Below are 12,706 nucleotides of genomic sequence, written 5' to 3' on the forward strand. Positions count from 1 at the left end.
TTTCTCTTCTGTTTATAAGTGTCCTATTAGGACTAAAACCTTTTGACAGAAGAGATTCTGTTAGATTTTCTCATAACGGAAAGGATCCCAGCGGATGTTAAATTAATTACCAAATAAATCGGTTGACTTTGATTTACGAAATATTAAGAATGACGGAAAGTTTTACAAATTTCTTTTATTATTACTATTATTATTAATTAATGGTATAAATAGGAAGGGAATTGGCATTGGTAAGAATGAAAAATAATATAAAATAAAATAGAACAAGAGTTATGCCAGTGTGAATGCAAAATTTAATCGGCAGAAGCATACAAATGAGTGTTTACGTTGTCTTAATTATTTGGACCATCTAAGGATAAAAAGAAAAAATCGGAAAAATGCATTATTAAGTATTTAAATTTTATAATTTCATTTTAGAGTTTTTTAATTTATTTTATTTTATATATTTTTTATTTATATTTCGGTTGATAATATTTCTAATTTTTATTAAAATAAGAATAAAAAAATTAGTAAAAAAAAATTATAAATTCATAGAATAAAATTAAAATGTTGAGGAGTTTTGTAATAGTTTTTGACAACTTGGGCCTCCACTTTATACATGATGGAGCTTAGAATAGACATGGAGCCACTCCGCCCCCCAATAATTAGAAACTTTAAAAAAATAAAATGTATAATTATAATTGAAATGGACAAATAAATGTCTTTAAGGTGCTTGTAATATTTGAGTGCTAAAATAAAATAATAAAAAGTAAAAACACATGAAAATTACTTTCTCTATTTTATACCATTCATCTATTTAATATTTCACCTCGATTAATAAAATACTTAATATGTTTAGAAAAACTGATTAAATTGTCATTTTAATTGATTTTATAATTGATTCAGATTCAATAGAGGACAAATCAGAACCAAATGTTTGTTTACAAGTATAGAATTTATCAGAATCAGAATAATATGAATGCGGCATTATGATGCATTCCCATTTCACACGTGCAATTTGTTGCTTTTCCATTTAATTTATATTTTTCTTTTCTAGGCTTTGACTTGTTATTTTTCTTTTTATTTATTTTTTGATCCGTATATCTTGGAATGCGTAACATAATAAATACGTTTTATCTGCTATGAGCTGGCCGATGGCTTCTATCAAATTTATATAAGAGCACCATCTGCATATTTATTTGGGTTCTTTGTTTTTTCTTTTAGATTATTGATAAAAAAAAAATGAAAACAGTATTTAAATTGATTTAATGTTCAATTAAGCCACATAGATAAGGTATCATATCTAATAGATTCAAATATTTAATTAAATAAAAATGAAGACACTGAGTTTATAATTTTTTTTAATAAAAACACATAAATCATTTTTTATTATTTATTTTAATTTTAAATTAATTGTTAGTATTATCTCCTAATTTTGTTTTCCTTTTATCCCATTAAAGTAGTGATATGTATTTTTCAAATCCGTTTTTTCTGAAAATTGAAGAACATGCATAGAGCTTACTATTTGACTAGTATGTCTTCCAACTTTCCACCTACACTCTGCCCTACTAGAGGTGAGCACAGTGTGGCATTCAGTTTTAATCTTTATTTTCTAAAATTAAAAATGAAACTGAGTATTTGATTAATTATTAATTTAGTTACTGAACTATACCTTTTTGATTCATTGAAAAATAAAAAATACAATCAATTCAATTAAAATCGATCTATTAACTAGAAATTAAAATAAAAAATTAAAAAATAAAAACTATTTTAATTTTTTAATTTTTTTAATTTAATATCGGTTGATGTTCCGATTGATATAATTTATTTTTATTTTTTTTTCTCCGTCTAATTTATGATCAGTTGATATCAAGATAGGGACAAGGTATCCTCTCAAGCTTTAAATCGGAATTTGTATTTTTTTAGCAACTTGCATGAAAAGAAAGTGAGGAAAGGCCAAACCTTGCTAGTGGCTACAGAAAAAGGAAATGAAAATGACTTCAGACGGGAAGGGGGAACCTGTGTGTGGACATGCAAGAAAGTCGCCCTCAGTTTGAATGCTTTTTCTTGTGGACTTTTCCGGTGGCAGGTAAAGCTGTTGGCCTTCCGTATAACTCTTTCAATAAACATTCCATCGTTATTTCTCTCAACTATTTTCAATACATATAATATTTTTACTAAGACATTCTTTAATTTTAAAATATTAATAAGTAATTTAATAAACATATTATATTATATATCATATCAGGTGAATAAAAATTATGATAAATTAAAATGATAATTTAATAATAATAAAAATTATAAAGATAGAAAATGATTGGTGAGCGAGAGAGTCGTTTTCTCCGCTAAGATAATAGTTGGATGGATTATATGTTTGATTTTGATTTTTCAGGTATACTTAATTGCTAATATACTATCGCTTTTTCTTCTAAGTCTAAGTGGACTGATTGTGCTGATTACATATAATAATATTAGTTTATGATTTACCTTTGCGTATTAATTGAGGAGTGTGATTTTTATTTTTATATCTTTGTAAAAAATAGTATCAATTAAGAATATATTAATTTGCACTGTGCAAAATTCATGAACCCTTGGCTTTATTTTGTTTGTGCCATAAGAGTGGACTGACTTGAGCTTTATTTTATATGGAAATGATGTTTTTATAATGGATCGGCCTTGGGAATTTAAAGGTTGCTCTCTTCTGTCCAATGATACTGGGCCGCTTCTTATTGGATGATGTATCTTCAGCCTTTTGTAAGATTGGGCTCTTTGGTTGTAGAAAATGCAATACTGGTCTTTCATTTTAATTCGAAAAATATTTATAACCAAAATAATAATAACAGTACGGTCAAACACTATGTTAATGACTAGTTAAATTTTATTTATTTTAAAATTATGTATCATAATAAATAGTTATTCATAACTGTTGAAGTGATTGGATAAAAAAAAATGAAATTACAAGAAGTAATAATATAATTTTCATAAAAAAGACATAAAAATAACCACATTTAGTTCATTACAGAAAAAGTAAATCAACTTCATTTAATTCATTACGGAAACGGAAATCAATATCTAAATCTTTATGAAGATTTTGCATTTAATAATTATAAATTTAGATAAAATTAATATCCAAATTAATTGTAACAAGATTAATTATTTTTAATTTAATATCAACTTAATTTATATATTTTAAAAATAAACCAAACCTATATATTTTTAAAAAAATTATGGATGATATACATTTAAAAAAGTAGCGATGATGGTTTGCTTTCCATTTCAACTTTCTACTTTTCCTCTTGATGCTTTCACAGGCTGACTTGCTGTGAAGTCCATTATTTGTGGTGGGACTTTAGTCACCGACCAACCATAGACGTCCCTTTTTTAATCATTGTCACCTTGCTCGCTTTCACAAATAAAGTTTTATATAGTATTAATTTGTTTCAACATCAATCAAATTAAATTTACTTTTCATGATGATTCAATTAAACAAGATTACACTATTGATTAACTATTTTAATATTCTTTAAAATGCTTTGTTTAAGAAAACGAGTTATTATTTTATACACGTGGATATTCATATTCATGTGTAAATCCATACTACGGATGGTAACAGGAACCATTTACCAAACAATAATAGGCAGCCCAATCAGATGAGCTGAGCAACATTCTGATGCAAATAATAAAACACACCGACTCGTTCTCGACGAAATGATTGGACAGTAAGATGAAGAGTGGAAGCAATCAAGTGAGATTAGCATTATCCTGCGGGACAAAATAGGTGACTTGCCACCACGTTATAGGTCTCAATCAAACAAGGCCACGTGTACTGCATGGGGACCCACGTCAGATGGTATTGTTGCCTAAAGGAGAAGTTCTTTCTTTTCCTTGACCACCGAGAAACAACAAACCTGCAATGCAAGAGGAGAAACTCTAAGTGGGATGCCAAGCAGACTCCCTCGGCTCTCAACAGCAGACAGGTAACTATATTTATATGTGTTGTGTTCTGGTTCTGTGTCGATCATGTTTATGCTTATTAAATTCCACGATATAAGTTTCTTTTTCAGCTCTTGAATTTTGGAGTATACTCTTACAATATATTATTGAGAAGATTTAGGAAAGAAAAAGATGTTCAGGCCTTTGTTCTATTACTTCCTCTTCTCAATCATGTATTTAGAAGAAAAGGCTACAGGTACAATTTTTGCCGAATGGAGTTTCCTGTCATGGAATATATCTAAACATATTTGCTCTCTTTAAATTTCAAAAGAGATAAAATGATATCTTAAAATATTTTATTATTTTTTTAAAAAGTCATTTTCTCTCTTTTTACTCATTCTCTTTTTCATTAATAAAAAAATTTAATTAGAAATTATAAAATATAGAATGTTATTAAAATACACATGTATTTTAATAAATTAGAATAAAAAGTTTAAATTTTAAAATTTAATCGTCCAAATTATGGGTCTAATATCCTCTTAATTACTACATCATAGATGAGGATGGAATGATTTTGATCTCAATTCAGCCATTGTAGCATTGGAGAAATGGAGAAAGGGATCGCAAAGGTTATATGTTGTTCTAAATGAGAGTGAAATTGCATCTTGAATTCTTTGATTCAAGCTTCATGCTTCCTCATTTGCAAGTTGAAACTGATTTAACCTTAAATTAGCTTGTTTACTTTCTTTTTTTTTCTTTATGGGAGACACAAAAATGGCATGTTGATTCGGAGTTAGAGGGCAAAAACTTCAAAATAATAATTTATTTATTTATTTTAGTAAGCATATGTCCGATGTTAGCATTTGTTTTATTTTCAATGGAAGTATTAGCATATAACTATACTCGAGAGATACAATGAAATTAACTATTTTTAATTTAATTCTAAGCATATTGACGTGTTATATTCATTGTTAGGTTTGCTATTAGGTGGCTTGATATATAAATATAGATTGGTGGTCCATATACATTATACAAAACCATAAATATTTTTCAATAGGGTCATGGGTGAGAAATTCTTTCCTCTTTCTCTTTTTAGTAATCGGTTTGATATAGTGTGTATTTTAAATAATTAAGCTTTGTACTACCCATGTTTTATTTAGAACAAAAAGGGTTGAAACCCAACATGGAGCTGGTAGCTAGCCAAACAATGTCCATCTGTTATAGTAATGGAAAGTAGCTAATTTTATAGTTTCTCAATTTCTTAAAACCCTATTTGTTAAAACTTGATGACGATCTTGGTGGTTACTAATAATTACTAAACAAGTGATGCTGATATCATCCTGCAAAACAATCTGAATTAGTACAACGTCAGACTCTTAGTTGAAGCAGCAATATTATTTGCAATGCTAACTTTTGTGGTGAAATTTTCTTACAAAAAAGGAAAAAAAAAGAAAAGAAAAGAAATTGCTTAAATACAATGTTTGACCCAGAAAAAGGCTTTGATTGAGCAATAATCCATTTAAGTACTGTAATCATTCACCGCCCAAATCTGTACCACCACTAGCTTATACGTTCAGGCCCCATCCAATGAAAACCTTTCCCCTTCCAGGCAGGGCACATAGTTTTCAACAGAGTCATGATCGCGTACATTTCGTCCATGAAAAACAGGATTCTGATATGCTCTAACAATATAGAGAGAGAGAAGATTCTTCGAAGTTGTAATTAATATTAATTATAATTTATTGCAATTTTTCTTAAAAAAAATTGGTGAGCTGATACGAGAGAACTGTGAGAAAAAGTGCCACGTGAGCACCTGTAATGCTGATTCATCACAAGCATCTAGACTTCCAACCTCAAAGTAACAGACATTCCCCCTTGTTTACCGTTACAAGTTATTACAGTAAAGTTCTCTAGAAAATATATTCTGATGGTTTTTTTTTTGTTTTGTCCAGTATTGTCAGGAATGCAAGTTGCAACTCCACGAGAACAAAACAACAAAACTACATATTTCTTCTACTAGCTAGCGGAGAATCCAACAAACACCCCCTCTCTCTTTCTCTCTCTTCTCTTTCTAAATTCAAACGATTCTTTCTCATCTAACAGGAACCCCATGGCATCATTTCACGCATCAGAACTGGACTCCGTCGCCACTGACTCTGTCGCATCGTCACCTCGATCTGATAACTTTGGTCCTCATGATACTCGTGTCCGATTCATGTGTAGCTTCGGTGGCAAGATTCTTCCTCGTCCTCATGACAACCAGCTTCGCTATGTTGGTGGCGATACTCGCATAGTCGCCGTCCATCGCTCCACCACATACTCCGCTCTCCTGACTAAACTCTCCAAACTATCAGGTATCTATATTTTCTTGTAAATTGAAATTTGTTCTTTTCTTTTATCCCTTGCCTCAGAAGTGTAATACTTGTTATATATTGATGTGATCAGGTATCCCTAACGTGACTGTCAAGTATCAGTTACCCAATGAAGATCTTGATGCTTTAATATCGGTTACTACTGACGAGGATGTAGAAAACATGATCGAAGAATACGATCGTGTTTCTTTAAATCAGAATCCACGCTCGGCTCGGCTCAGGCTCTTTCTTTTTCCTAAGGGGGAAGATTCAAGAGCAAGTAGCATTAGCTCACTTCTTGATGGCTCAACTAACAGAGAGCACTGGTTCTTAGATGCTCTTAACTCGGGTTCCAGGCTCGAACGAGGACGATCTGAAGCCTCTTCCATCGTTTCTGAAGTTCCTGATTATCTATTCGGATTGGATATTGCTGATGACACTCGAGAGCCTAAACTCAAGACTCGCCACTTTATACATGATAATGTGTCAGCTTCGGATCCAGGTTCTCCTGCTCCCGTTGTTTCTTCGCCTTATTGCTCTACTTCATCAGCTGTGCCCGCTATTCCTGATCTTCCACCAGTCAAGACCAAGATTGATAACCCGGATCCAATCCCACAACCAAAGCAAATTCCTCTCGAAACCTCTTCAGAGCCAATTGAACAACCTGTAACACAGCCAACTAGCTATCCGGGTAATCCTGTTATGCATTATATTCCAAATCCTCATTATCCGGGTCATACTGTACAACAGATACCGGTTTATTATGTACCGGGTTCGGTTCCTCCACCGGGTAACGTTCCGGTTCATATCCGACCTCAGTATGTTCAGCAATACCCAGTATCGACAGGTCAAATGCCCATTGGGTACCACCCACAGCTTCCAGGTATGGGTCAAATATATGGTGGGGCAGGTATGAGGCCCATGACTGCTGGAATGGACCCGTACGATGGTGGAAGAGTGGTTTCTGATGGGGTGAATCAACAGGTTTACTACGGAGTTAGAAATATGGTACCGGGCTATCCGGGTATGGCGATGCCGGGTGGGGAAGAGTTGCAGAGAACTGCCTCGGATACAAAGCAGGGCCGGGTGTCCCAGTCTACTTGATTATACATGCAGTAATATGGTGTTATGGTCAGTTTAAAGTTGTTTAAAGCTTCTGTGCTTGTTGATTACGTGCTAAAATCATGGGCTTGTAATTATTATTTTATTTTTGTGGCATTTTAAGTTTTGGGTGGTGAAACAAAAGGATTGATTTTGAAAGAATTGTGTACATAAAACTTAAATCTGCTGCTACTAAAGATCCTTCCTAGTTGCTTCCTTCTATGAATATAATCCCTATTCCTCTATAATATTATTATGAAACGAAAATGATTGCTAAACGACATCAAGACTGGCACATAAAATTGGTAGATGAATTTCCTTGTCAAAAATCTCAAGGGAGTCCCACCCCTTCCCCCCCTCCTCCAGTCATTAGAAAAAGAAAAATAAAAGATATATAATGTTGAATATTGAATATTAGATGAATACAGTAGATATGAGTAATTAATTCAAATGAAATTGAGTTTTTTCATTTAACATTCACGAACATTTAAGCAAGTTTATTATTTTTAGCCTGAGAGATTCAAGAGCATAATCATTTTTACTATATATAATTTATAGGTTATTAGATTTTTCATAAATGTAAAAATAATAATAAAAGATATAAGGCTCCCTTGCCTATTTTAGGGAAAATTTCAATACTTAACGATCTAGTGTCGAGGATAAGGTCAGACTGATAGTTATCCGGCCCATTTCATGGTCAAAACTTATTCTCGGGCCCAATATTCGAAGCAAAAAGATTGGAAGTTGGGTTCGTTTCGTGACTAGAGCCCACGGAGGCAGATGTCCATTCTCTACTAAAGCGTTGCATATAATGTTGAGGTCCATATTCAGGTATCAATTCTCATACCCATATTTTTCCATTATCCTAATACAAAATATTTTATAAATCGTCCAACTGTTTAATACACTACTCAGTTAAATAAAATAATTCCTGCATTAATTTTTATTTTTTTTTTAAATTATTAGCTTATACTTTTATTTTTCCTGTCTTTCTTTATTGGCAATACACTAATCCTTATATGCACTTTATAACTTTCACACACGTGCTTAAAGTGCATTTGGATGCCATCTTTTGACCTTCTGATTTTTGTTTCTTGTTTTTTTTTTTTTTCACAGTGATTTAATTTATCATACTATTCTCTCTTTGTTTCTTCCCCTGCTATACAAAGACTGTGTGGTACACTGGCATGAATAGCAGCAGTGTTAAGGGGTCAGATGGAACCGGTTGAATGTATTTTTACACCCAATCTGATATTATTGGCTTATGAATTCTCAATAAATTGTTGGTTTTTTTTTTTTGTCTTTTTTTCGGATTGGTTTGATTTGTTGGAGTTTGTTGTGGGTTGATATGAACTCGCGGCAGAAGATCAAAAAAATAAAAATAAAAATAAAATTGAGGAAAATATGATAATATTGTACGAAATAGAGACCAAAGTATGATCGTAAAAAAGAGGCCCCACATTGATCGTCTCAAACACTTAACTCAACGTTAATGATGCTGCTATCTGCATGGGGAGAAAGGCGTGCATGCAGTCCACTCAATACTCTCACATGAAAAAATTCACCCTTCAGCTATCAAAAAAGAAAAAAGAAAAATATTCATTTCTGAGCATAGATTTGTAAAATGGGAAAAGAAAAGCAAAAGTTAATTGGTCTCCCAATGAATATGAGAATTTCATAAGCTTTCTCTTTTTTATAATTGTTTTTAGGTTATAAATTTGAAAGCTTTCTCTTATATCAATGACTATGAGCAGCAGAGGGCAGAGAGAATCCATTGGGGCACCAGCAAGAAGACACTCGCTACCAAATTGTGAAGAAAATAACAAAAACGACTCACGAAAAGGTACATTCTCTCTACACCGGTGGGTCAATTCTCTTAAAAGCTATTTTGACTTTTCCTCTTTTTCTATTCCTTAATTATCAGATCCATCTTTGCGTAATTATTTAATTAATGTCCATGGCATTGGTTTTACGTTCTTCTCCACTGCCCATTTCAACAAGATTAAATTCTAAACACATGGTTTCATTGCCTCAATTGCCATTAATTAAATCAAATTTTCTTCACAGTGGCTTGCAGATGACCCTTTTTGGAAAAACATTTAAATGGATGCCAGTCAATGACACTTATCTTTCTTTACCTCTTAATACAAAAAACAAAAAAATATATATATAGATAATTGATGTAATAATCAATTAAACATATATACATAAAAGTTAAAATAATGTTATTTTATTTTATTTTATTTTAAATACCATTAATTCTTAATTAGCTTAAATCTAATCATTTAAATTTTATAAATAAAGATGACCGGTAACCTCTTGAACCCTCTATAATTTTATAATTACAAAAATAATTAATATTTTACCAAAATGACAATATTTTTTATATTTGTTTATAAATTATGCTAATCTTTTTATAAATGTTACTAGTTGCGAATAAATGAATGATACTGTGAAAAAATGATTATTTTTGTGAAATTTAATGACTTACGAAAAAAATTAATAAATTTAGTAATCGTGAAATATATTGCTAAATCACGAAATATGACAATCTTATTCATATTTTTTCGTAAATTATGTTATTTTTTTATAAGTGTTACTAATTGTGAAAAAATAAATAATATTATGAACAGATGAATACTTTTGTGAGAATTTACAAAAAGATTAAAAAATTTATGAAAAATTTTAAATTTTTTGTAATCGCAAAATATATTGTAAAATTACGAAAAATAACAATCTCTTTCATATATATTTTTACAGATTATACTAATTTTTTGTAGATGTTACTAGTTACGAAAAAATGAAAAATATTACGAAAAAATGATAACTTTTGTGAAATTTAATGATTTACGAAAAAATTGACAAATTTATGAGAGATATTAAATTTTTCATAATCGCAAAAATATATTGCTATATTACGAAAAATGACAATTATCTTCAATTTTTATAGATTACACTAATTTTTGTAAGTGAAATTAGTTACAAAAAAAATGAAATATATTACAAGAAAATAATAATTTTTACGAAATTTAATTATTTATACAAAATTATCAAATTTATAAAAAAATATTAAATTTTTATATAATCGCGAAATTTATTTTTAAATTATAAAAAATGATAATCATCTTCATATTTTCTTTTACAAATTAAACTAATTTATTTTATATATTTTAAGACTGTATAGATTTTTAAGACTATCTTATGTTACTTTAGCAAACTCTATTTTAATTAGTAATTTGTAATTACAGGTTACCAATTTTTTTATAAAAGAAATCATATAAATTGTCATTATCTTATTAGTGGATTAAAACAAAATATGATTATTTTATTTTAAAATAAAATAACCATAAAATTTACCATCCATAAATTAACAAATGAATTATTATGAGAATATTGACTAAGACCAACTAATGTATATGGATGTATTATCTTTTTTCTGAACATTGCAAAGAAGGAAAAGAAAAACAGGAAGGAAAAAAAAAAATAAAAAGAAAAGGCTTGCAAGATTTTGACTTGGAAGTGGGAGTTAATGATGGTAGAAATCATTTGGATGATAATTATATTAAGAACAAAAAGGATGAATGATGATAGAGTACAGTTAGTCTGGAATGAAACTGAAGGCAGGCAAGCGGACATGATACATCATCTTGTTCTTCCTTTTAAAATTTTCTTGTGCTGGGTCTTTTGGTTTTTGTGAATAAAGAAAGAAACAGCAGTGAATAATGATGATAATGCATGTTTAGTCTATGGAGAATACTTAACTCCTCCGCAAAGGCTAGTACTGGTAGCAGTATGTCCTCAGGATTGCGATAGAAAAGTCAATGTTGAAGTGGTCTGACCATTTTGCAATCATGATCAATTTTCCCAATAATGATGAAACAGTACCAACAGCCACACTATTCAGTCAATGAGAAGGCCAGAAGATAAAATAAAAGGAAGAGGAGAAACAAAATACAGCCAGTATGCAATAGTGAGTTCCTACATACGCTTACGGAGTATTTAATTTAAATTCATAAAATTTGGGACCAGATTGTACATTAAGTTGCTATCTGTTTACATTGGAGAACATTACATAAAAAAAAAAAAGAAAAAGAAAAGGGATTAGGTTATTTTGGATGAAGCATTCCATTTCCATTTCCAAATCTCAATCTTCTTTTTTCTTCTCGAATTTCTTACAATTAGGAGTTGGAAAAACGTGGGCATGTGAGATCAAGTTTGTCCACTTGAAAATAATGGCATTTTTCACTTAAAGAGAATCGACTACTATTCGGCCTTTTAGCTACGATTTCCTCTATCCCATTGATTTGGACAATTTTTCTTTTTTCTAGTACCTTATCTTTTCATGAATTAATATAAAGGTAAAATTGTAATCTTGTTTTACAGTTATTTAATATTTCATATACAATATGTCTATAAACTATTAATTTTTTGTTCAAGCTAAAATTCCTACGTAAAGTTACTTATTTCGGACAATAATGTCTCATGAAGTGGGAGAAAAGTCTTGTGATCCATAAATACAACAGTGTAAGACAAAACAACTGTCCAGTCGCCATTGTACCAATACATATTTTAACAGTCATGTACTCATTTTTGCAATACAAAAAAGAAAAAAATAAATAAAGATACCCATTGCCCTCCTCAATACATAATACCAATTGATTTTACCTTCATATTAGAGTAATTTTCAAAATAAATTTATAAATGTAAATTTTATTGAGAGTTATAATTAAATTAATTTTTTTTAAATAAATAGATTTAATCTATCACATAAATTTAATTATACTGTCAGTAATATGTCCTTAGTAAAACGATCCAAATTTATTGTATAAAAAGTAGTGATCGAATTATTATAAATTATACAGGCATACACATATATATTTTGAAAAAATAAATAAATGGTAAGCTTTTGGTATCAATCAGGCATCTCACCCATGTAGATAGTAGGAGTCACTGTATATCTCCATCAGAAATTGAATTCTTTTATTTAGAGTCAATAGCAGAATTCACGTTACACAATGTCCTATCTCTGTTGATAGAGACGACTGGTTTGTTTATTATGACAAAATGAAGCTGAAATTTTCTAAAACTAATGCCAACCTTTAGTATCTTCTTTACAACTTCTGCTTGTAATTCCCTAAGCTTGATTAGTTATTTATTTTCGGAAACCGAAAAACGAAAATGTATCGGTAGATTTAATCTAATACTGACTATATAATTAAAATTTGAACAATATTTTTTTATTTATTTATGAAATTGGAAGCTTTTCTATTCCTTTGTAAATTAAAAGAAAAATCGTTGCCGAATAACAATGAAAATTAGCAGGTCTTCAGATTGGTTCAGAA

The 12,706-nt window shown here is 30.1% G+C and overlaps 1 protein-coding gene across 4 annotated transcripts; it reads left to right on the forward strand.

Annotated features, from left to right (window-relative positions):
• The first annotated feature begins 3,829 nt into the window (after nucleotides 1-3,829).
• On the forward strand, nucleotides 3,830-7,609 carry LOC8275382. Of its 4 annotated transcripts, XM_048374766.1 has the most exons (4): nucleotides 3,882-3,956; nucleotides 4,044-4,168; nucleotides 5,865-6,266; nucleotides 6,358-7,609. In XM_048374766.1, the coding sequence occupies exons 3-4, from the start codon at nucleotides 6,023-6,025 to the stop codon at nucleotides 7,365-7,367; spliced, it is 1,254 nt and encodes a 417-aa protein (XP_048230723.1). In that variant the 5' UTR covers nucleotides 3,882-3,956; nucleotides 4,044-4,168; nucleotides 5,865-6,022; the 3' UTR covers nucleotides 7,368-7,609. The 4 variants fall into 4 exon arrangements, with proteins under 4 accessions (XP_002524705.2, XP_048230723.1, XP_048230725.1 ...); XM_002524659.4 differs by lacking the exon at nucleotides 4,044-4,168 and having other exon boundaries at nucleotides 3,830-3,956; XM_048374768.1 differs by lacking the exon at nucleotides 3,882-3,956 and having other exon boundaries at nucleotides 4,038-4,168.
• Nucleotides 7,610-12,706: the final 5,097 nt, after the last annotated feature.

The sequence above is a fragment of the Ricinus communis genome, chromosome 5 (assembly GCF_019578655.1).
Source record: "Ricinus communis isolate WT05 ecotype wild-type chromosome 5, ASM1957865v1, whole genome shotgun sequence".
Taxonomy (NCBI): Eukaryota; Viridiplantae; Streptophyta; class Magnoliopsida; order Malpighiales; family Euphorbiaceae; genus Ricinus; species Ricinus communis.